We start from the raw sequence: 26859 nt of genomic DNA, 5'->3' as shown, positions 1-26859 counted from the left end.
TGAAGCCTGATAACTTTTATCTACACAATAAATTATTATATCCCAGTTTTCAGGCCGTTAGACATAGTTTAGAATATTGATAGTCCTTAAATATGGCATATGTATGCGCCTAAAGCAAGCAGAATCCAGAGTCTGAGAATGTACATAGAATAGCGAGGCTTCATAGGGCCTCCCCCTAGCAATTAGCCCATCGCCAAATTAAAGTCTGACCTGATTCAACCTATTCCGGTTCTCATGGTATGTATGCCAATTAAACAAGCAACGAGAGAATGCTTGCGGATTGTGTTCCATAGCTTTACAGATGCGGGGTCATAACAAGAGATGCAAGGTCCCAATACCAAGTTGCTGTAGAGAGAAAAATGCCCAGCTCGGTTTGATAATCTCTTCACTGGGTGTGTGGCAGACTTCAACTTCAGCTCTTTGTTCAGCCCGTTATCGTTATGCAACTCTATCCCTGTATATTCAAGCATGTTGTCCCCTGACCCCGGTATAACAGAGCCATGCCTAAGCTGGAGGCTCACCGCATCTACTAGTGTAGTGTCCATCTGCTGTAAAGGTAGAGTCCCAGGAGCATGACATTCAGCTGGGGGCCCATACTGTGGTCTTTCGGCAGCACCTCCAGCAGGTAGTATGTCAAGATCATATGCAGATGAGGTAATCCCAAATATTGTAACCGGAGGACTAACAGCTGCTCTCAAGGTCTCCACGAGGTCCTCGTGCTGGGAGTCTAGGCGGTTAAACAGTACTTTCAGTAAGTAGGCAGCCAACTTCATTGTTAAAGGCTTCACGAAGGGTGCTGTAACTATGTTACACACACAGCGTATCAGAGAGGTCTTGCTATAATCCGCCGATGCAGATCGTTTCAATGATAGCTTCGGCCACGTTGCGCTGCTTACATCAATTACCTATCTGCAATCAAAGATGGCGACTGTTTATAAACATACCTCCCATTCTATCGCAATCATGATTTCATAGCAGTGTAGCTTTAGATGTCTCCGGAGCTCACTACGCTCCACCGGTAGCAAGTGTCGGGATGATTATGTACCCAAGTTCTACAGAGTCCAAGCAGCTTCTTATAGGTTTGCGCGCGTGGCTTCAGTTCCTCCGGTGAACTGCAGATCTTTAAAGTACATTTGGTTTCACTAGATTAGGGCATTATCGGCAAAGGGACTTATGAATAGGGTATTTAGAGCATACTTGACGGATAATAGGGAATTTCAAAAGGTTATATGGCTCAAAAAAGGGCTATTTAGCTTATTTGTTCCAGGAGCTAAAGTTTCAGCGTCCAATCAGATCCCTTGCTGGCTCCGCCCCCCATTTATTACATTTTTAATAACTACCTAGTTAAAATAAATACAAATTTACCTGTAAAATAAAACCTAACCTAAGTTACAATTACAACTAACACTACACTATAATTAAATTAATTCCCTAAACTAACTACAATTAAATACAATAAAATTAAATTACGAAAAAAAAACGAACACTAAATTACAGAAAATAATAAAATAATTGCAAGAATTATAAACTAATTACACATAATCTAATCCCCCTAATAAAATAAAAAAGCCCACCAAAATAATAAAAATCCCTACCCTATGCTAAATTACAAATATCCCTTTAAAAGGGCCTTTTGCAGTGCATTGCCCCAAAGTAATCAGCTTTTTTACCTGTAAAAAAATATACAATACCCACCACCCACACACCCAACCCTACTCTAAAACCCACCCAATCCCCCCTTAATAAAACCTAACACTAACCCCTTGAAGATCACCCTACCTTGAGACGTCTTCACCCAGCTGGGCACAAGTGGTCCTCCAGAGGGGCAGAAGTCTTTATCCGATCCGGGCAGAAGAGGACCTCCAGACGGGCAGAAGTCTTCATCCATCCGGAGCGGAGCGGGTCCATCTTGAAGCCAGCCGACGCAGAGCATCTTCTTCTTCCGACGACTCCCGATGAATGAAGGTTCCTTTAAATGACATCATCCAAGATGGCGTCCCTTGAATTTCGATTGGCTGATAGGATTCTATCAGCCAATTGGAATTAAGGTAGGAAAAATCCTATTTTGCAGGTGTTAGACTTTTTTCCAGCCGGCTCAGCCCCATTGTTTCCTATGGGGAAATCGTGCACGAGCACGTTTAGCCAGCTTACCGCTACTGTAAGCAATGCTGGTATTGAGGTGAGATGTGGAGCTAAATTTTGCTCTCCGCTCACTTTTTAGAGGCTAACGCCGGGTTGAAAAAAACCCTGTAATACCAGCGTTGTTTGCAGGTGAGCGGTGAGCTGGAACTGAGCGTTAGCAACGCACAGCCTTACTGACAAAGCTCGTAATCTAGCCGAAAGTTTTTTTTTTTTTTTTTTTACCTCACCTTCCCTGGCATCAAATGCCAAACATTTGCTCCCTCTTGGTAAACCCTTGTGGATATTCTGTTGTGGCTAAGGAGAATGATTGTAACCAATTACAATATCACTTTCATTCTCCATTTTGTTCTGGCTGGATTACTTTTAGATATCTGGTGTATTTCAAAATCTCATATGTCTTTGTCTGCTGAAAAGGACATGAAACACATTGAAATGACAAGACTTTTTGCAGCATAGTAAATTAAGATACTGAATGTGAAAATGTTCTTCATACATTAAGCCTATGTATTCTATAATTATTTTTTCAGCAACCAAACTCCTCTTACCACTTGTTTTATTTGTGGGAGCCAATACAGACTTGTTACTAGAGAACACATAGCAGAACATTGATTTATTTTGTAGTACCCTTTTAAAAGCCTCTCTTAATTCTGCTGGAGTCAAATGGGAACAAATATAAATGAACATTTTCAATTATTAAATAACTGGGTCGTGGAGGCAAAATACATTTATTAAAATTTATTGTAAAGATTATTTTCCACTTTGCATAATTAAAGGGGCATGAAACCCAAAAATGTATTTCAAGATTTAGATAGAGCATATTATTTTAAACAACTTTCAATTTGAATTTGCTTCTATCTCATTATATCCTTTATTGAAAAGCATACCTAGGTAGCCCAGGAACAGAAATGCACTACTGGGAGCTAGCTGCTGATTGGTGGCTGCACATATATGCCTATTGTCATTGGCTCACTTGATGTGTTAAACTAGCTCCCAGTAATGAATTTCTACTTCTTCAACAAAGGATATCAAGAGAATGAAGCACATTTGATAATAGAAGTAAAGTGAAAAATGTATGCACTTTCTGAATTATGAAAGAGAAGAATTTTGTGTTTCAAGCATTTTATATGACAATCTCCATTTAATATGCTTATTTTGGGTGCTCTTTTGTGTGCAATAGTGGTATTGGTGCTGAATGCAGATTAGACTTTGAAACATTTTTGATTGATTACATTTTCAGGTTGGAGATCCCTTATGCAGCCTCCTTATATATTTGTTTAGGAAAGTCCTGCTGACATACAGATTTTTATTTAGCTGCAACAGTACAACAGCAGTGACCTGGGATTAAGTACTTTTATCTTGGACCTTATGGTTGACTCATTTCAAGTTCCATTTATTAATATTCTCAATCAAATGTCCTATATTTTTATATGATTATTGAGTACTTAATGGGACATTCAAGTCAAAATTAAAATTGCATGCCCTATCTGACTCATGAAAGTTTAAACAACTTTGCAATTTACTTTTTTTTTTTTTTTTGTAAATATATTTTTATTTATTCAAGAAAAAAGTAAAGCGTCATAAAGAAGGGTTACAGAATGAGGCACAGGTTTGACACAAACAAATTCAAAAATAGTCAGTGGTCTCTACACTTTTTAGGAAAGATGTTATTCAAGGCAAATACAGCTTATCATGCGTTCTTGACGGTTTCCTAAAAATCAACAAGAAATCTACGTCTGAAGTACACATAGACGCTAGATAAACAAAATGTAGATAAATTAAAAAATAAAATAAAAATAGACCGGAGTGTCATGTCCTCCGGTAATTTAGTCAATACATCGTATATCCCTTCTCGAAGACTCAAGGGAAAGGTTGAGAAATGGAAGAAGGAAAGAACAACTAAAAAAAATAAAAAAAAGTAGAGGGGGGGGGGGGGAAGGGAACCGATCTGAGAGGAGAGGATCAGGGTAAGTTAAGGAGTCAACTATCCAGGTGTAGCACAATTGCTCAATTTATCTGTGTTATCGCAGCAGTAGTATCTGAGTTTGAAGAATTCAATGTGTTCAGTAGAATCTGATACTGTGAAACATATCTAGTCTGTTTATAATAAAAGTACTCCTAAGGCTAATAGTTCTTGTGTCCTTTTTTCCCATTTTGTGTATGTGGGTATGATGCTAGTTTTCCAATGCCTGGCGAGTAGTGATTTTGCCCCATTCATACAAATTTGTAGGAGCTGTGAATGTAGCCTACAAGTGCGTTTTAGTTTGTCGTTGAACAGGACTATTTGGGGTGTGAGTTTAAGTGAAGGGCTCAAGAGCAGCGGGCTTAAAGTATGCTCCAAGGTAGCCCAAAAGGCAGACAGCTTCGGGCAGGACCACCATATATGGGTCCTATTTCCCTGCATCCCCTCCAACACTGGGGGGTAGTATTATGTAATAATAATTTGATTCTGAACAGGGTCAAGTACCACCTAGACAAAATTTTATAGTTCATTGCAAGAATTTGGGCTGAAGAGGAGGATTTATGTGTGAGTTTCAAAAATCTAATCCAGTCTTTCTGGGATATGTCTGTCGCAAGTTCTTCCTGCCATCTACGAGTGAACGTAGGAACCCGATTGTATATGCAGTCATCTAAGATTCTTCAAGCGGTAGCAAGTGTGCCTTTCTGGACTATAGCCTTTCTACAGGTCTCTTCAAACCTCGTAAGTGGTCGTGAGAAAGAAGAGGTGTGAGGAGAGTGTGTCAGGAGATGGTGTAACTGTGAATACTTCAACCAATTTGTAAACATACCACCCAAGACTTCTGAGAGTTCCTGTCTATTTTTTAAACTTCCTTTTTGCAAAAAGTCGGCTATAGGGGCTGAGTATCCTAAGTCTTTATACTGAGTGTTACTCTTCGTACCCAATATGCTCGATAAGAGTTCCGTATTTTGAAACACTGGGGACATCGGGGAGAAAGGGGATGAGATTCCTGGAACCCGGGTGAGAATGTTGCCCCAGGTAGAGAAAATGTGTCTATATAAGGGGGATAGTTTGATTGTAATTGGACGGCAACTAGGATGCAACCAACAAATGGGGCCCATGGCAGGAGTTTTGAGAATCTGCGAATCTATCGAGATCCAAGCCTTATCATGAATCTTCGTGTGCCATTCTAGTATGCATTGTAGAATGTTTCCCTGATAGTATCGGTAAATATGAGGCAGTCCTATACCTCCCACCCTTTTGGCTCTATATAGTGTATTTCTAGCTATTATGGGTTTGCTGGCCCCCCAAATGTAGTTATTAATAACTTTTTATATGTGATTGAGATACGTTTGGGGGAGTGCAATTGGTACTGTTTGGAGTATATATAAGATACGTGGGAGTATTGACATTTTAACTATCTGAACTCTCGCCCACCATGATATAGGTTTTGGCTGCCAGTTTGGGCAATCCTTCTTGATGTTCTGCAGAAGCAATAGGAAGTTTGTTGAGTATAGAGAGGACAGCCTGGGTGTTAGTTTGATACCCAAATATTTTATGTTATCTTTCTGTATTTGGTATGGGCACATTTTTGAGAGTTCCCTTAGGTTTAAAGAAGGCAAGTTGATATTAAATATGTTGGATTTTTGGCAGTTGACGTGGAAGTGTGAGATTTATCCAAATCCACGGAACTCGTCAAGAAATGGGGGAAGCGGTTGTATTGGGTCACTGAGAGTGAGCAGAATATCATCTGCATATAGACTGATCTTGTAGTTATTTGGGCCTAATGGGATACCTGTTATCTTGTGGTTTGCTCTGATATGAGCGGTCAATGGTTCCATGGCAAGGGCAAATAGGAGAGGGGAAAGTGGGTATCCCTGACGGGTACCGTTATTAATTGGGAAGCAATCAGAGAAGATGCTATTAACTTTCATTTTTGCAGTAGGGTTATTATAGAGACTAAATATTCTGTTAATCATTTGGGAACCAAACCCGAAGCCCCCTAGAGCAATTTTGAGATACTGACAATTAAGTCTGTCGAATGCTTTCTCTGCGTCGGTAGAGACCAGGACCCCTCTATATTTTGTGCTGCGGCGTGGTCGATCAGGTGCAATGTCCTGATCGTGTTGTCCCTGGCCTCCCGACGCGGACCAAAGCCAACCTGGTCCACATGAACCAGGTATGAAAGATATTTATTTATCCTATTACCTTGGCATATATTTTGGCATCTGAATTTATTATGGAAATAGGGCGATAATTCCCAGGTTCTTGAGGGGACTTATCTATCTTATGAATAAGGGTTATGTGCGCAGAGAGCATGTCCTATGAGAAAGATCCGTTATGATCAATAATTTCAAAAACTTTGGTCAATTGGTGGGCTAGAATTTTACTAAACATTTTATAATAGGTATTAGAAAAGCTGTCCGGCCCTGGACTTTTCTGATTTGAAAGAGAATCTATCACTTGCAGAACCTCTGCAACATCAATTGGTGCTTCAAGAAGTTCAACTTTTTCCTGCGATAGGGTGGGTAGTTCTGCTTCTGCCACATATGATTCCATTTTCTGATATTGTGGGGCTTATCTACAGGGGGGAGGTTGTACAGTTTTTGATAATAGTCCTTAAATATCATGGCTATCCCTTGTGTGTTGGGGTGCTCCGGAGTGGAAAGGCTATGAACATAGGAATTGAATGTTTTTTGTCGGAGAGCTCTAGCCAAAAGTGATCCTGCCTTGTTTCCTTCGCTAAAATAAAGTTTCTTAAGAAAGAAGGCGCATCTTTGCGCCTCCCTAAACAGAAATGCATTAAAGGCAGATCTAGCTTTAGTCAAGTCTCTGAGTAGATCAGGGTTCGGGGGATTTGAGGCATGCTTAGTCTCCAGATTCTGTAGTGTTTTAAATAGTGTGTTTTATTCCGATCTCTTAGATATTACTAGTCGTGCTTTACGTTTGAGGAATTTCCCACGTATTATCGCCTTGTGTGCATCCCACAAAATATTAGGGGAGATTGAGTCATTCTGGCTGAGTGTAAAATATTCAGCTAGAGATTTCATAATTTGCTCCATTAGGGAGTGATCTCTGAGCAGAAACTCATCCAGTCTCTACTGGTATTGACATATCGGGGCAGAGGGCCACACTAACTTCAGTGTGACCATGGAATGGTCAGACCAGGGGGTTAGGATGATGTCAGAAGAAAGCGCTAGGTGTAAGCTAAGTTGGTTTAAAAGCATGTAATCAATCCTGGAATGGGTTTGTTTCGGGTTGAAACAAACGGGTCGGGTCGTGTTTGTGTCAATACTGGGGTACTACTGCGACCTTGTGAGCAGTCTAAGACAGGGGCGAGTGCCAAATTAAAGTCTCCCTCCTGCTACAACAATCCCCTGGGTCATGGTCGAGAGTTTTCCTAAAAAAAAATCACTTGGCTTTTATTTGGGGCATATATGTTCACTAAAGTCACTGGTTAAGTGTAGAGAAGACCCGTAAGAATCTGCAATCTACCCTCATCGTCTTGGTACTGAGAGGTTAGACGGAAAGGAATACGTCTATGAAACAAAATACCTACACTGTTTCTTTTTTCTGTATTATGGTTTAAAAAAAAAAAAAAAAAACAGTGGGTAAGCGCTGGAGGAGCATGCGGGGGCCTGTCCTTGAGAGAAATGTGTTTCCTGGATAAAAATGACATCCCCCTCCTTGTCTGCAGAACCAATTCAGAGCGACTGACCTCTTGGTAGGGGAATTTAATCCTTTCACATTTTGGGGGAAAAAAATTGTTATGGGTGCTCATGTCTTATGTAATGTCTGGGCAATAGAAGTGCTGTCAAAGTGAACGTGTAGACTTTCCAATGTGTAGTGCTCGATGTGGAGTACTTACAGTTTGTATCCCCTAATTCTGGGTATGGATAGTAGATCAGGGATGGGGGCTGAAAGTTAAGAGGGTGAAGAGGGATAGGATGACAGGTTTACTGGAGAAAAATAGGAGTGAGTCTGCTAATAAAAAAAAACAGTATAAGTGCATAAGTAAAGCACAAACATATTGCTATTATGGGCCCTTCTGCTACTGTAATTTCGTTAGCCAGCCCCCATGTGCGTTTAAATAATTGCAGTGATTTGTTACATGTAGGCGACTGCTAGTTTAGACCAAGGGGAGCTGTGCAGGACTACATGGCGGCTGCTTAGGTTTTTTGGTGCAAAAGCAATGGGGCTATACTATGAATGTGATGCCCGTCACTAACCTCACCCCCATGCAGAGTCGATGTCGCTATTTCGTTGAGCCTCTTTATGATTTACAAGGCCGCATCTGTCTGATGAGCTCCGGTGTGCTACTTGGAAGCCTGCAGTAGTTTCGGTCCCGTTATCAATTCTCCAGGGACAGCGTGTTCCAGGTGTCTAACTACAGGCTTTGTTCGGCAAAACGAGTTGCTGACCTCACATATGGAGCGATTTCCTCCCTTAAGCACAACAGAGCTAGCTGTCACACATCCGCCATGATCGGCTGCTGGCTCCGCCCCCCTTTCCAATTTACTTTTGCTTTGTCATCAATTTTGCTTTGTTCTCTTTGTATTCTTTTTTAAAAGCTAAACTTAAGTAGGCTCATATGCTAGTTTATATGTGCTTAAAGGCCGCCTCTTGTCTCTGCATTTTGACCGTTGTTCATAGCTAGACAGTGGTAGTTCATGTGTACCATATAGATAACATCGTGCTCACTCCCGTGGAGCTATTTATAATTCATCACTGATTGGTTAAAATACAAGTCTGTCAAAAACACTGATATAAGGGGGCAGTCTGTAGAGGCTTACATTTAAGGTAATCACAGAGGTAAAAAGTATATTAATATTGAAGTGTTGGTTATTCAGAACTGGGGAATGGGTAATAAAGGGATTATCTTTTTAAACAAATATTCTGGAGTAGACTGTCCCTTTATTGAACTTTTTTCATCTCTTAATTATTTCAGTCCTCAAAAGAGAGATGCAATTTGATATACAATATAATAAAAAGTTTGAAATATAGTTATAATTATTCTTCAGGTAATGTATCTATCAAATAATGTATGTCTTCTAAATTTTGAAGAATGTGTTGATCTTTTGGTTATGTAATACATACAGTATACCACACTCCATTTCATAAAACTTTTCTTGCCGTACTATTACAAAGGTGGGTACACTCTTTTATATATACTGTATTATTAATTTATCTTTTCCAGGAACTGATCGACATAAACCAGCATCACTTAAATGTAATTGGGGTAGGGCATCCATCTTTGGACAGGCTTTGTCAGGTGACTGCATCACATGGTCTGCACAGCAAACTGACAGGTGCTGGAGGAGGTGGCTGCGCCATAACTTTGCTTCGACCTGGTAAGTTTCATTAATGAAATAATTGCAATACGCTAGCTATGTGCAGGAATCTTCACAAGGCTTAGAAGACATGTCATCTATAGATTTATTGACTCGCAGAGGAAAGGAATGACATTCTTTTAGTGACAGTTTCTATTTTCTTACTGTAAATATGCAGGTTTTATAGTTAACGGCTTCCAGCAAATGTGATGTGGGTGAAGGAGCTTAATTAATCTTTTAATGTAAATAAGGCATTCCTGAAAAATAAAATAATCTGAGGAAGAAAATGAAAGCTTGTCAAAAGGCAACTAATAAACACTGAAATAACTAGCGTGAAACAAAAATAGACCGAAAGAATTACAGTACATACTGGTACTAGTACACTGACTTGTTCTAAAGGATATTAAATGCAAACCTAAATATAAAAGTACAGTGATAAACTTGTTAGAAGAGAAAGCAGTTTTGAAGCACATTCTACTTTAAAAATAAAGCTGTATTTTTGCTTTGAAACGCATTTTCTTATTTCTTTTTGATTTTACTTTTATATTTATTGTTCTTTATTGTAGGAAAATTCAAAAAGAAAACAAGCATATTTATATAATAATCATACAATACTGTTTTTCTTTTGACATGTAAAACATCTATATGATCAGTTCTTATGGAAATCTGGTGATGGGTCTATCTCCTAAGTCTCTCTTTCCAATCTGAAGATCAAATAACCCTCTCACAGAGGGTATAAGTCAAGTCTGCTTGCATAAGCATTTGGTTTCTGGGATGTTTACAGATTCCATTTCTATTAACACAATATTACTGATTTTTCCAGTATTTTTTCAGCAACAATAACAGTATATTTGGAGTATAGATAGGAAGGGAGTAGGGTAGGGGAACTTGGGGGAAGTGAAGGGATTAACCAAAAACTTAAAACTTCATTGCCTAAGGATATGATTTTATTTTGTAAAATAGCTCTTAATATACTCCAATGTGTCGACTGCCAAAAGCCCTTATATGTACACAGAACTCTAGTCCCTCACTCCCAAAAATCGTCCACAGAGGCAGCAGCTAGCATAATGAAAACAAAAAACTATAACATAGTCTAAGTTGCTTGAGCATGTTTGTATTTGTATTGTTCCCATAAGTACACTATATCTTGGTACAAATTAAGTTTCCCTAAAGTAATAATATCTCACCATTTTTAACGTAATATCTACCTGTTTTTTATCCAACTTTCAAAGGAGGGTATTTGCGTATCTTTCCATAATTTAGGGATTCATTTTTTTAGCCGCATTGATCATAATTTGGGTAATACTACGTCTGCGTTTACAGGTTATGTCCGAGAGGTCATTAAAGAGGAAGAGCTCTGGTGGGAATTTCGGGGAAAAACTTATGACCTCACTAATTGCTAAGTGTATTTCGCTCCAAAATTGATACAGAATATCACAATCCCACCATATATGCAGCATTGTACCTTCCTGATTGCACCCCTTCCAACATTAGTTGCTTGCGTTTTTAAACATATGTTTTAGTTTGTTAGCAGTCAAATACCATCTTGTAAGAATTTTCATATTTGTTTCCAAATGAGAGGAAGAATGCGCTGATTTTGCTGTAGCATAGGACCATAGTTTCCATTGCTTTGATGTTATTTGCTTATTCAGTTCTACTTCCCATTTATGTACATAGGTGAGTCTCAGTGGGAGATGTAACTCCATAAGGAGTTGATACAGGAAGGAAACTGTCCCTTTTTTTTTTTTAAATTGTGGTTAGTGCATAGCATTTCAAAAGCTGTGAGGGGTCTAAGAAAGTCTCCCTTGTTTCTATGGGATAGTATGTAATGTCGCATCTGCTGGTACTTAAACCATGAGGTGAAATGTAGGTAACCCAATTCTTGTTACTCTTCCCTCGTGAGAAGTTTATCCTTGGCTAATAAATTATGCACAGGGATTAGGTCATGAAAATCACATGAACCCTGTAAAGCATTTACATTCCAAGTCTAACTTAATTGGGTATAATTCCAATTTATTCGGGTTTACTAAAAAATGTGATACTTTACTGTAGTCTTGAAGTTACCTCTGGACTGACTTCAGAGACTCCAGAGGGGATGTCAGTGTAAGCAAGACATCGTCCGCAAACATTGCGAGCATATGGGTTTGATCTTGGACGTTAATTCCAATTATTTTGAAGTTATTTCTTATTCTAGTTGCCAGAGGTTCTAGTGATAAAACAAATAGAAGGGGAGACAAGGGACACCCTTGTCTCGTACCATTACAAATTTCGAAAGCATCTGATAAAATACCATTAACCCGGACTTGTGCTGAGGGATTAGAGTATAAAGAAAAAATCTGGGTAATAAATTTAATTGGAAACCCCAATTTAATTAATGTGGATTGTAGGAATGTCCAATCTAATCTGTGAAATGCTTTTTCAGCAACCATTGATAGGAATACTGCTGGGATTTTAGTTTGCCTAATGTGATCTAAGAGTGTAATTACTTTACTTATATTATCCTTAACCTCTCGCTGTGGTACAAAACCCACTTGGTCCCCGTCCAGTAAGGAAGGTAAAAATTTATTCAATCTTGTGGCCAGGACTTTAGCATATAATTTAAGGTCTGCATTTAGCAGCGAGATTGGTCTAAAGTTTGCCGGGGTATCAGGGATTTTTCCAGGTTTTGGTAGAACTGTTATATGAGCTTGAAGCATAGGGGCCTATTTATCAAATGTCTTGCGGACCTGATCCGACAGTGCGGATCAGGTCCGAAAGACATCGCTGAATGCGGAGAGCAATACGATTTCCGTATTCAGCATTGCACCAGCAGCTCACAAGAGCTGCTGGTGCAACGCCGCCCCCTGCAGACTCGTGGACAATGGGCCGCCAGCAGGGGGTGTCAATCAACCCGATCGTACTCGATCGGGTTGAATTCCGGCGATTCCTGTCCTCTGAGCAGGCGGACAGGGTTATGAAGCAGCGGTCTTTGTGACCGCTGCTCCATAACTTGTGTTTCTGGCGAGTCTGAAGACTCGCCAGAAACACGGGCCCACAAGCTCCGTTCGGAGCTTGATAAATGGGCCCCATAGTGTCCGGGAATAAGTGTTGGTCTGATACGTAATTGAATAGAGATGTCAGGTGTGGGGTCAATTAGGACTTAAATGTTTTATAATAAAAATTAGTGAAACCATCTGAGCCTGGGGCCTTACTTGGCTTCATATTGGATATAAGTTCAGAGATTTCACCCTCAGATATTGGAGATTCTAAGGATTGTGCCTCCTCTGCCGATATACTGGGGAGAGTGATGTTTTGTAAATATCTATCACAAGCGTCTGTGTTTTTGAGGGTCTCTCCATGTGTATAATTTATGATAGAACTACTGAAATTTTTTTGCTATGTTTTTAGTGTCTTCTACCTGTGTTCCATTTTGTGAGGTAATTGAGTGAATATAAGTTTTTTTAATTGTTGCTTTTTTAACACCCTCGCTAATTGTTTACCTGTTTTATTACCTTCCCCATAGAATTTCTGTTGCAAGAATAGTTGTTTTCTGAGTTTCAATTTGCAGATGCTCGTTCAGTTTATTCCTTTTGTCACCTAGCTGTTTTTGGAGTGATTCATCCTTAGGGTTCAATTTACCCCAAAAATCTAGCTCAGCCTTTTCTCTGGCTAATGAAGTATACAATTCCCTGTCTACTCTACGCTTATTAGCTCTGGATTTTATAAACTCACCTTTCATTTAGGCCTTATGTGCTTCCCAAATCATGTCTGGGTTTGAGTCTGAGGTGACATTTATTGAGAAGTAGGTATCTAACTGCTTAGTAAAAATCTCTAGGTCTTTTGGATTCAATAATAATGCGTCATCCAGTTTCCAACAGAATGGTCTAACTGGCATAGAAGGCCAATTTAAAAAGCATTCTACTAAAGAGTGATCGTACCATGTTGTATGTTTTATGTTGGATTATTTGATGAAAGAGTGCATTATGATCTACAAGAATATAATCGAGCCTCGAATAACTTTTTGTGGGTGGGAGAAAAAGTATAGTCTTTTCTGTAGGGATGTAAATAATACCATGTATCATGTAGGGTAAGAGGTTTAAAATGTTGCCATATAGATAGAAGCACTTTGGGGGTTATTTGGGACTTAGTGACTTGTGGGACATTTAAATCTCCACCAAGAATCAGTGGGCCTTTAGTATTGGCCAGTATTTTAGAAGTAATATTATTTATAAAAGAATCTTGAGGTTTATTAGGTGCATAGAGGTTGACTATTGTAACAGGTCTGCCATATAGCAGGCCTGAGATACACGGGTATCTCCCATCTTTATCTTTGTCTATTAGCAATGCTTTGAATGGAATGGAATGGACCTATGAATAAGAATGCTTACACCATTTATCTTTTTTTGTTGGTTTGTGCTTGGAAATGTTGTGAAAAATGTGTAGTGAAATATTTTGGAAGTTTGTTGGCCTTAAAATGAGTCTCCTGTAAAAGTAAAATTTTCCCACCTTTCTTACTTAGATCTTGTAGGGCCATTGTCCTCTTATTTGGGCAGTTAAACCCTTTCTCATTTTGAGTGATTATATATAAATATTGAACATTACATTGTGGAGTCATAACCGTTCAAAAACAAAAACCTATTGTGAATGGATGTCAGTTTCACATTGGCTTTGGAGTATATATTTATAATCCCTAGGCAAAACAAATAAACAACATGTGTATATATAACAGTGGTTCAAAAGCATAAAGCTTTAACTCAGGGGGGGGGGAACGTTACCAATTGGGCTGAGTATAACATTTAATAGCTTAAGGTATTAATCCCTAACTCTCAGTTATACATTGAACATCTATAAAGCAGCTGTATTTGCCTTTAAGCTAATAATATAAAAAATAAAAGAAAAAAAAGACCTTGCAATGTAACAGGTATGGAGAATTATATATACATATTTTAATCGCCCTGAATGGGCTATCAGCTATTTAGCTGATCCAACTCCAGACTAAAAAAATATTCCTAGTAAGAAAGAACCAAGTGAACCTGGTATATAGCAAAGAGTCTCAAATAATTCAAAAAAGAGAAAAAACAAGATACTTATGCACAGTCTATGTGGCTTCTTGTCCTTCTGCGGCTCGGATATCTTGCCTTATGGCAGGCTTGACATTTCTTCTTGATGGCACCCTTTGCCATTCTGGAAGTAGACCCATTTTAACTGGCTCATTATTTGAGGAAGAGGTGGTACCCTCTAAGGATGGTGGGTCAGTACGTAAATCTTTACATATCCCCTGAATCTCCTCTGGAGAATGACAGAAGATCCTATTGCCTCTCTATTGTATCTGCAGATTGAAAGGATGGCCCCACCTGTAGGGGATGTTTTGCTGGCGTAGTTTATTCTTTAAAGGTCCCAGATCTCTCCTTTTTTGCAGAGTTCTAGCCGATAAATATTAGAAAATTTGTAGATCCGTGCCTTTGAACTTTATTGGATGTTTTTGTCCCGCCTTTTTCATCATATTTTCCTTGATTGGATAGCTTGCGATTTTTGCTTTCACATCCCTGTGGTTGATCTTCGGAGGGTTTTCCCCTCAAGGCCCGGTGAATTCTGTGTAGGGCAATTGTTGTATCGTCGACTTCACCTGCTATGTCGGCAAACAAACCCTGGGCATATTTTTCTAGATCTTGTGGGGTCACTTCTTCTGGGATGCCATGTATCCAAATGTTTTGCCTACGGCTCCTGTTTTCCAGGTTGTCAATCTTATTTGTCTTGCTGGGTTAGCTGATCACCAAAATTTGTGATTGTTGCGTTGTATTTTCCTCCAGTTTTTCCACCTTCTGTCCCACTTCTGTGAGATCTTTCATTATTTCAGAGATGTCTTCCCGGATGCACTGTCTAACCTGTTGGATCAACATGGAGAAATCTTTTTTTTGAGGGTAGGGAGTCCAGGAGAGCTTTGGGGATAGATATGGCTGGTGTTGGGCAGTCAGATTCGGACAGCAGGAGCCTGTACTGGTTCTAGGCATTTAAAGAAATTGTTCATAGATGGTGCTGCACTTGCCTTTTTTTTTTTTGCTGAGCCCTCCGCCTTATTATTTCTCTTTGGAGACATGGTTACTGTATAATTATGTATACAGGTAGCCCTCAGTTTACGCCGGGGTTAGGTTCCAGGAGGAATGGTTGTAAATCGAAACCGTTGTAAATTGAAACCCAGTTTATAATGTAAGTCATTGGGAAGTGATGGGGTTAGGTTCCAGGTCCCTCTCAAAATTGTCATAAGTAACACCTAATACATTATTTTTAAAGCTTTGAAATGAAGACTTTAAATGCCTAAACAGCATTATAAACCTAATAATATAGATTGTATCATCATCAAACTAACGGCTAGATTTAGAGTTTTGTCGGTAACGACCCGAAAATCTAACGCCGGCTTTTTTCTGGCCGCACCATAAAAATAACTCTGGCATTGAGAGTCCACATAAAGGCTGCGTTAGGCTCCAAAAAAGGAGCGTAGAGCATATTTAACGCAGCTTCAACTCTCGATACCAGAGTTGCTTACGCAAGCGGCCAGCCTCAAAAACGTGCTCGTGCACGATTCCCCCATAGGAAACAATGGTGCTGTTTGAGCTGAAAAAAAACCTAACACCTGCAAAAAAGCCGCGTTCAGCTCCTAACGCAGCCCCATTGTTTGCTATGGGGAAACACTTCCTACGTCTGCACCTAACACCCTAACATGTACCCCGAGTCTAAACACCCCTAACCTTACACTTATTAACCCCTAATCTGCCGCCCCCACTATCGCTGACCCCTGCATATTATTATTAACCCCTAATCTGCCGCTCCGTAAACCGCCGCTACTTACATTATCCTTATGTACCCCTAATCTGCTGCCCTAACATCGCCGACCCCTATATTATATTTATTAACCCCTAATCTGCCCCCCACAACGTCGCCTCCACCTGCCTACACTTATTAACCCCTAATCTGCCGACCGGACCTGAGCGCTACTATAATAAAGTTATTAACCCCTAATCCGCCTCACTAACCATATAATAAATAGTATTAACCCCTAATCTGCCCTCCCTAACATCGCCGACACCTAACTTCAAACATTAACCCCTAATCTGCCGACTGGAGCTCACCGCTATTCTAATAAATGTATTAACCCCTAAAGCTAAGTCTAACCCTAACACTAACACTCCCCTATATATATAATTTACATCTAACGAAATTAATTAACTCTTATTAAATAAATTATTCCTATTTAAAGCTAAATACTTACCTGTAAAATAAATCCTAATATAGCTACAATATAAATTATAATTATATTATAGCTATTTTAGGATTAATATTTATTTTACAGGTAACTTTGTATTTATTTTAACCAGGTACAATAGCTATTAAATAGTTAAGAACTATTTAATAGCTAAAATAGTTAAAATAATTACAAAATTACCTGTAAAATAAATCCTAACCTAAGTTACAATTAAACCTAACACTACTCTATCAATAAATTAATTAAATAAAATACCTATAATTATCTACAATTAAACCTAACACTACACTATCAATAAATAAATTAAATACAATTCCTACAAATAACTACAATGAAATAAACTAAATCTAAAGTACAAAAAATAAAAAAGAACTAAGTTACAAAAAATAAAAAATATTTACAAACATAAGAAAAATATTACAACAATTTTAAACTAATTACACCTACTCTAAGCCCCCTAATAAAATAACAAAGCCCCCCAAAATAAAAAAATGCCCTACCCTATTCTAAATTACTAAAGTTCAAAGCTCTTTTACCTTACCAGCCCTGAACAGGGCCCTTTGCGGGGCATGCCCCAAGAAGTTCAGCTCTTTTGCCTGTAAAATAAAAACATACAATACCCCCCCCCTCAACATTACAACCCACCACCCACATACCCCTAATCTAACCCAAACCCCCCTTAAATAAACCTAACACTAAGCCCCTGAAGATCTTCCTACCTTATCTTCACCATACCAGGTTCACCGATCGATCCAGAAGAGCTCCTCCGATGTCCTGATCCAAGCCCAAGCGGGGGGCTGAAGAGGTCCATGATCCGGCTGAAGTCTTCATCCAAGCGGGGCAGAAGAGGTCTTCCATCCGATTGAAGTCTTCATCCAAGCGGGATCTTCTATGGTCATCCATCCGGAGCGGAGCGGCAGGATCCTGAAGACCTCCGACGTGGAACATCCGTCCTGGCCGACGACTGAACGACGAATGACGGTTCCTTTAAATGACGTCATCCAAGATGGCGTCCCTCGAATTCCGATTGGATTCTATCAGCCAATCGGAATTAAGGTAGGAATATTCTGATTGGCTGATTCCATCAGCCAATCAGAATCAAGTTCAATCCGATTGGCTGATCCAATCAGCCAATCGGATTGAACTTGATTCTGATTGGCTGATTCCATCAGCCAATCAGAATATTCCTACCTTAATTCCGATTGGCTGATAGAATCCTATCAGCCAATCGGAATTCGAGGGACGCCATCTTGGATGACGTCATTTAAAGGAACGTTCAGTCGTCGGCCAGGATGGATGTTCCGCGTCGGAGGTCTTCAGGATCCTGCCGCCCGCTCCGGATGGATGACCATAGAAGATCCCGCTTGGATGAAGACTTCAATCGGATGGAAGACCTCTTCTGCCCCGCTTGGATGAAGACTTCAGCCGGATCATGGACCTCTTCAGCCCCCCGCTTGGGCTTGGATCAGGACATCGGAGGAGCTCTTCTGGATCGATCGGTGAACCTGGTATGGTGAAGATAAGGTAGGAAGATCTTCAGGGGCTTAGTGTTAGGTTTATTTAAGGGAGGTTTGGGTTAGATTAGGGGTATGTGGGTGGTGGGTTGTAATGTTGGGGGGGGGGTATTGTATGTTTTTTTTTACAGGCAAAAGAGCTGTTTATTTCATTGTAGTTATTTGTAGGTATTGTATTTAATTTATTTATTGATAGTGTAGTGTTAGGTTTAATTGTAGATAATTATAGGTATTTTATTTAATTAATTTATTGATAGTGTAGTGTTTAATTGTAACTTAAGTTAGGATTTATTTTACAGGTAATTTTGTAATTATTTTAACTATTTTAGCTATTAAATAGTTCTTAACTATTTAATAGCTATTGTACCTGGTTAAAATAAATACAAAGTTACCTGTAAAATAAATATAAATCCTAAAATAGCTATAATATAATTATAATTTATATTGTAGCTATATTAGGATTTATTTTACAGGTAAGTATTTAGCTTTAAATAGGAATAATTTATTTAATAAGAGTTAATTAATTTCGTTAGATTAAAATTATATTTAACTTAGGGGGGTGTTAGTGTTAGGGTTAGACTTAGCTTTAGGGGTTAATCCATTTATTAGAATAGCGGTGAGCTCCAGTCGGCAGATTAGGGGTTAATAATTGAAGTTAGGTGTCGGCGATGTTAGGGAGGGCAGATTAGGGGTTAATACTATTTATTATAGGGTTAGTGAGGCGGATTAGGGGTTAATAACTTTATAATAATAGCGGTACGGTCCGCTCGGCAGATTAGGGGTTAATAAGTGTAGGCAGGTGGAGGCGACGTTGAGGGGGGCAGATTAGGGGTTAATAAATATAATATAGGGGTCGGCGGTGTTAGGGGCAGCAGATTAGGGGTACATAAGGATAACGTAGGTGGCGGTCGGCAGATTAGGGGTTAAAAAAATTTAATCGAGTGGCGGCGATGTGGGGGGACCTCGGTTTAGGGGTACATAGGTAGTTTATGGGTGTTAGTGTACTTTAGAGTACAGTAGTTAAGAACTTTATGAACCGGCGTTAGCCCAGAAAGCTCTTAACTACTGACTTTTTTTCCTGCGGCTGGAGTTTTGTCGTTAGAATTCTAACGCTCACTTCAGACACGACTCTAAATACCGGAGTTAGAAAAATCCCATTGAAAAGATAGGATACGCAATTTACGTAAGGGGATCTGCGGTATGGAAAAGTTGCGGCTGAAAAGTGAGCGTTAGACCCTTTTTTGAGTGACTCCAAATACCGGAGGTAGCCTAAAACCAGCGTTAGGAGCCTCTAACGCTGGTTTTCACGGCTAACGCCCAACTCTAAATCTAGGCCTATGTTTAATGAACAAAAACATTTGCTAACAGCACCTAATTAAATAATCACACAACAGACTGCATCATCATCAAACTAAATGTTTTTTTACTTGCATTTTTCTGCAATCAGTTCTCTGCATTGTTAGCATGTTAGATAATATTGGGTGTGCACCTATTCTATGCATTTCAATCTGCAGTGATTAATAAGCAGTTAGGCACCCTCACCTCAAGTAGCTGCACAGGAAGATAATAGGGAAGTGGCTGCTAAAACTTGTTGCTCGAGAGCTAATGTCTGCTTTGTGTACACAGATCAATTTCAGGTTGTTAAGTGGCATAACTTTGCCACAAAACAAGCGGACAGCTCCTCCTACTGGCTATTTTAATTAGTGCACTTTGCTTTCCAAAGCTTTTCAATAGCTGTCACATGACTGGAAAAAAAAGGTTATTATTCTGAAACAGCGCAAATTGAACCAGCGTAAACCGAGGGCCACCTGTATTGGAATCCGAGAGTTGATAGCTGAAGATAGGGTACCTGAGGAAGCTTGCAGAATACAGAGATTAAAGTGTAGATGCCTGTCACAAGTTCTCAATGATCCCTTAAATTATCAGTAATGTCCCTTGTGCTGTAAGCCCTTTATTCTTGTTTACACAGTTCTGTATATTTAATGTCAGCAGAGTCCATGCACTTTATACAGGGTCACTAACAAGTTGCTGAGGATTCGTTATTAATAGCCAAGATGCAGATTTTCTTTCATGGATCTGATATATTTAGCATCTTTCATGCAGTAGAGGTGGTGGGTATAAAAACTGGAGCAATCTGCAGTTTGCTTTATGAAGGTTGTGGTGCACTTTAAATTTAGAATATGCAATTGCATTGCGCACACAGGCCTAGGCCTAAGCCCAACTGCCAGCTGTGTCGCATCTGCTTTTTATATTCCTGACCGCTGCTTTTATATGTAGGGCTTTCCCCTTAAACATTGGTGCTCTTTTGGGGGGGGTCACTCCTGGCCAGTATTTATTCTTAATCAGCCATCCAGAGCGGCCTACCTGCACAACATGCGCTTTCCGTGTATGGGAGGTATCGATGTTCAGTCGTCTTCCGTTCTCTCCAAAGCCTTTATGGGGTTGAAAAAGGTAGCGGTTAGCAACTTCAACCTAAAACCGTCATCTCCTGTTGGTCTTAGAGAGCAGGGTAATGAAATTGAAGCTTGTAGCCCTTTTGGTATGCCGGAGCTCACTCGGGTGCAACCATCTCTCTCGAGTGCTGGCTCCGCTCCCCTATTTCTTATTTTACTGTGTCTAACTGCATCAAAAAGATTAAACCATGTAGTCAAATTCTTACCTTCTCTAGATAGGAGATATGATTAGTGATTGGAGCATATTCGTGTATGCCTGCTTCTCATTTGCTCACCAGCCGTATCCTCATTTCACTGGCACAGGAGCACAACATTGACTATGGGGCCTACGTATTAATAAGTGGGCTAAGGAAGGGGTTATTCTCCACCCACAATAATCAGTGCACGATACAGTTGGTTGTACGAGAACAGGGCTCATCAATCTTTTAGGATGCATCAGCTTCACCAAATCAGCGTCTTAGACAGTTGGTTTTTAACTTACAGATTAGACTCAAATAAGGAAGACTGCACCTCCAAAGGCTCCATAGTTGCATACACTTACTGATAAATGCAGTGGTTAAATACAAAGTAAAATAAAGTATTTTGTTTAAACATTTGCTGCATTGAATTTATATAATATAAAACCTTTATATTGATCTTGATAGGTAATACATTTGTGATTCCCAAGGATACATTTCTCACTGCCCATGAGATCTATCACAAGTACTGTATATTGCAAACACCTCTATAAACAAACATCTGTTCTTCACCACCTTCATAAAAATGTATCACATTAGAAAACCATCCAGAAAAAAATGAATAAAACAAAATGACTGTTCTATAGCAATTTCTCTTATCATTTTCAAGAACAAAAAAAATGTTTCTTAGAGGCAGACGTCAGATTGGACAAACTGTCCTAATCAGTTGCTCATTTTGTTTTATTAAAGGGACAGAATACCATACATTTTTGTTCCGTTAAATTTGTTCCTAATAACCTGACTGGGTATATTAAATTGTTTACAAACCGCTCCTTTACCCTTCTTTCAGAATTTGAAAAAGCTGATTTAGCCTGTTGTATCCCTACCTATACTGAACAAGCTATGTAAACACAGCCAGTGGGGTGTAGGATAGATAGTAACAGTTTTGCAGTACAATGTCCCTTTAACAATTATCTGAGGCATTCTTTTATTCATATAGATAAATAATTTGAATAAAAAGTATTTAGAAGCCTGGCTGATCATATTATAGAAGTTTTCAGTACTGGTTTATTGAGCACATTTTACATTTAGATCGATCACCATGAAATTCAGAATTACACTACAACCCCAGCATACTTTTTCAAGGCAATTTTTTAAATCTGCTTAGCAGCAGTTGCTACTGGATACTATGATGTGACAGTTATATATATATATATATATATATATATATATATATATATATATATATATATATATATATATATATATATATATATTCAATGCAACTATCTGCCAAAGTCATTTTATTGGTTTGTCCCAAAATGAATGTGTAAGTCTACATCTTCTCCAGTAATGTTATTAGTAATGTGAATTCATTTTAATTAATTGACCGTAATTTCCCCCAATAATAAACTTTGTTTAGCAGTAATAAGAATTCCTGTTGCAGTTTTCAAAAGCTCAAGTCTAGCTGCTCTCTACATCCCCTGGCCGCATATTCCTTTAAAGAGACCGCAAAGTCAACATAATATTTTTATGATTAGAAGTAAATAGGAAAATCTTTTAAAATTGCTTTGTTCTCTTTATAACCTTTGTTGGAAAGCATACCTAAGTAGACTCAGTAAAAGCAATGCACTACTGGGAGCTAGCTGCTGATGGATGGCTGTACATATATGCCTCTTGTCATTGGCTCACTCAATATGTTTAGGTAGCTCACAGATGTAAATCGTAAAGTTGTTTGTACCTGTATACTCTATCTGAATGATGAGAGAAACATGCAATAACAGGTTTTGATAGCTATACTTTGTTAGACCAGCTAATTTTTAAGTTTCTTATTCTATAGCCATTAATCTGATTTGTCTTCTAGGCATTCACTGAATCATATATATCCAGATATTAGGCATAGCTTAATGAATCTCAAATGTGTGGCTCCCTGAGCTAGTTCTTCTGTCATACAGATTTACTTGCTTAGATTCCTAATCTATCTCTACCAAGACCTAAAGCACGGTTACTGACTGCTTGTTCAGATAAAGTAGCCTGTAGCAGCTAAGTCATTTTACTACGGTTTGGGCCACCTTTTGGTAAAACATGTTAGTACAGGAATTGCCTTTTAAATTTGTTCCACATATTTCGGAAATTATCTAAAATGGTGTAGTTACAATTTTTTTTTCTTTAGCATGAAAGTTCTTTCCTAGTGAAGGGTTGGCTTTCATTTTGATATCTTCTGATTCTTTCAAACACTAGAAAAATTACTCTATAAAATCTAGTTTAGATGAGTTTTTTTAGGTTAAATATTTGGAACCCAGTGGTAGATATGTTCACAGCTAACATATTTCTGAACTGGGCATTACATTACAGGTTTGTGGTCAGAGGTCTTAAATTTTGGAAGCCAAAGGGCCAGAAAACATCCAAGCTTTTTCTATAGCCAGTCAGACTTGCTCTGTAATCCTAATGGCTGATAACTAAGGCCTAGTTTTCATTGATGTGGTAAAATGTGGAGACTGGTGATAAATACATCTATCTCTACTAAAGTATATGGAGATTTTTTATGTTACCACCAGTTAATACCAAACTTTACCACCTCAATGGAAACTAGGCCTAAGTTTGTTTTGTTTTATTTACTTTCTTGCCTGTTTGCAAGCTTCTGAGCATCTCTTCCTGAAATTTTAATGGGCCAGTTATACAGAGGCCATATGATCTTCCTTGTATATTTCACCATATCAACTGGGTTAATATGTTTACAGCAACATATGCAGCCTTTGGTAGAACGTTGTTTTTTCAGACCTAGGCAGAGGCTTTTATATTCAAATTTACCTTTTATATGATCCATGTTTGGTACTGAGCCACCATTACTGATACATATCTAGACGGGTGTAAAAGAAAAAATAAATTTATCCAAAATCATACATTTTTTGTCCTAAGCAGAGCCATTTGTATGCACACCCTATACGGCACAAATATGTCTTTCATAGTTATTTCAGGGTCAACTCTTGGCAATGTAAGGGTATATGAAGGGCTGGGACATACCAACTCTTCAGATTTCCATCTTTTCCACAGGTCCCAGACCATCAACTCACCCCTGCTATGCTATTAAGTTTAATAAAATATTAACTTAACAGTCAGTATCATTTACTTTATGTCCCAGTTCTCATCAAGATATTTCTTTGGTCCCCATCTTTAATATTTTATAGAGCTTCTCGAGTTATAATATTTTCTTGCCAACCTCTTTCTATCCAGCTAATTCATTTTCTATATTGTCAAGTTATTGTCAATTTTGAGGAGGCAGCACCTTAAAGATAGATGTGTTAACAAGTTTGTTTTTCTCAAATATTTTTATGTTCAAAATTGCTTAGAATATGATCATGTTGTTTCTTTAAAGGGATAGAAAGGTCATAAATGCATTTCAATTTAAAATAGAATCATTTTAGCAACATTCTTCCATTAGCAAAAATGCTGTTTCATTTTGACCTTTCTATCCCTTTAACCTGATGAACTGCTTAGGCGAGACAGACGTACTTCTCTTGATGAGAAACCATGACCTGAAGAAGTTGAAGTATCCAGATTATAAAGGCTTCCATCATTATCTGTCTTCTGATAATAAATCTAAAGAGCTCATTGCCTTTCCTGTAAATGATATGTGAGGTTCTTCTAAAGACAATAAAATAACTGATTTAATTTTCCCTTTGATCACTTTCTTCATTTAGTCTTTTTGAATGATAATTTGGTAAGAGTATTATTATTTAAAACTAGATACGTGTAATTCATTATTAGTTTGTTAAACTAATCCCGTAGATGGTCATGTTCTGCATTCAGCTCTTTCCTGAGTTGTGCAAATTCAGATATTTGTGTTTTTGCACTTTTTTTCCTAATAAATCCAGCACTGGAGAAAGTCAAATCACCCATTTGTTTAACTAATAACAAATTGCACACATCTATTAAACACTAGCTCCATTTAAGAAGCTGCGGATGCGCCTTTAGATGCAGCCGATAGTTAAGAAGCAGTGGGTCATCAGGACTTTGTTTCCAAACCTAAATGCCAACTCTGAGCTGGCGGTTTTTAATCCCCTCGGACCTGGATGATTGACCACCCCCTGGTGATGGTGCTTGTGCAAAGATAAATGTGGACAGCATATTGCTGTCTGCTAGTCGTGAAGTAGGGTGGACAGGTTCTTAGATGTCCTCCCTTGTCTGCCCAGAATTTCTTAAATGGACCCCATGTCTATGCCACATACTAACAGAAATGCTGTAAGTCTGATAGGGTTCTCTCCAATTATTAAAGGGACAGTCAACACCAGAATTTTGTTGCTTTAAAAGATAGATAATCCCTTAATTACCCATTCCCCAGTTTTGCATAACCAACACAGTCATAATATTACACATTTTATGTCTGTGATTACCTTGTATCTAAGCCTCTGCAGACTGCCCCCTTATTTCAGTTCTTTTGATGGACTTGCATTTTAGCCAATCAGTGCTCACTCCTCAGTAAATTCACGTGCATGAGCTCAATGTTATCTATATGAAACACAAGAACTAACGCCATCTAGTGGTGAAAAACTGTCAAATGCAGAGGCGACCTTCAAGGTCTAAGAAATTAATATATGAACCTCCTAGGACCTAGGTTTACCAAGAGAACAAAGCAAAATTGGTGATAACACTAAATTGGAAAGTTGTTTAAAATTGCATGCCCTACTTAAATCATGAAAGTTTTTTTGGACTTCACTGACCCTTTAACGTATATCTCTGCTTTATCCCTACTTCTAAGTCCAATATTTGGGCAACAGCTATATATATATATATATATATATATATATATATATATATATATATATATATATATATATAAAACATAATTTATGTAAGAACTTACCTGATAAATTCATTTCTTTCATATTAGCAAGAGTCCATGAGCTAGTGACGTATGGGATATACATTCCTACCAGGAGGGGCAAAGTTTCCCAAACCTCAAAATGCCTATAAATACACCCCTCACCACACCCACAAATCAGTTTAACGAATAGCCAAGAAGTGGGGTGATAAGAAAAAAGTGCGAAAGCATAAAAAATAAGGAATTGGAATAATTGTGCTTTATACAAAAAAATCATAACCACCACAAAAAAGGGTGGGCCTCATGGACTCTTGCTAATATGAAAGAAATGAATTTATCAGGTAAGTTCTTACATAAATTATGTTTTCTTTCATGTAATTAGCAAGAGTCCATGAGCTAGGGACGTATGGGATAATAAATACCCAAGATGTGGAACTTCCACGCAAGAGTCACTAGAGAGGGAGGGATAAAATAAAGACAGCCAATTCCGCTGAAAAAATAATCCACACCCCAAAATAAAGTTTTAATCTTATAATGAAAAAAACTGAAATTATAAGCAGAAGAATCAAACTGAAACAGCTGCCTGAAGTACCTTTCTACCAAAAACTGCTTCAGAAGAAGAAAACACATCAAAATGGTAGAATTTAGTAAAAGTATGCAAAGAAGACCAAGTTGCTGCTTTGCAAATCTGATCAACCGAAGCTTCATTCCTAAACGCCCAGGAAGTAGAAACTGACCTAGTAGAATGAGCTGTAATCCTTTGAGGCGGAGTTTTACCCGACTCGACATAAGCATGATGAATCAAAGACTTTAACCAAGACGCCAAAGAAATGGCAGAGGCCTTCTAACCTTTCCTAGAACCAGAAAAGATAACAAATAGACTAAAAGTCTTTCGGAAATCTTTAGTAGCTTCAACATAATATTTCAAAGCTCTAACTACATCCAAAGAATGTAACGATCTTTCCATAGAATTCTTAGGATTAGGACACAATGAAGGAACCACAATTTCTCTACTAATGTTGTTAGAATTCACAACCTTAGGTAAAAATTGAAATGAAGTCCGCAATACCGCCTTATCCTGATGAAAAATCAGAAAAGGAGATTCACAAGAAAGAGCAGATAACTCAGAAACTCTTCTAGCAGAAGAGATGGCCAAAAGGAACAATGCTTTCCAAGAAAGTAATTTAATATCCAGAGAATGCATAGGTTCAAACGGAGGAGCCTG

General features: G+C 38.5%; 1 protein-coding gene across 1 annotated transcript in view; it reads left to right on the top strand.

The window, feature by feature from the left end:
* The window catches only part of MVK (mevalonate kinase), a 92588-nt gene that overhangs the window by 41184 nt on the left and 24545 nt on the right, over positions 1-26859 (top strand). The window contains exon 9 of the mRNA XM_053702111.1: positions 9297-9450. Coding sequence (XP_053558086.1) covers positions 9297-9450 — 154 coding nt within the window. The remainder of the gene's footprint in view (positions 1-9296; positions 9451-26859) is intronic.

This window comes from Bombina bombina, chromosome 2 (assembly GCF_027579735.1).
Source record: "Bombina bombina isolate aBomBom1 chromosome 2, aBomBom1.pri, whole genome shotgun sequence".
Classification (NCBI taxonomy): Eukaryota; Metazoa; Chordata; class Amphibia; order Anura; family Bombinatoridae; genus Bombina; species Bombina bombina.
This window is presented reverse-complemented; position numbering and strand designations above follow the sequence as displayed.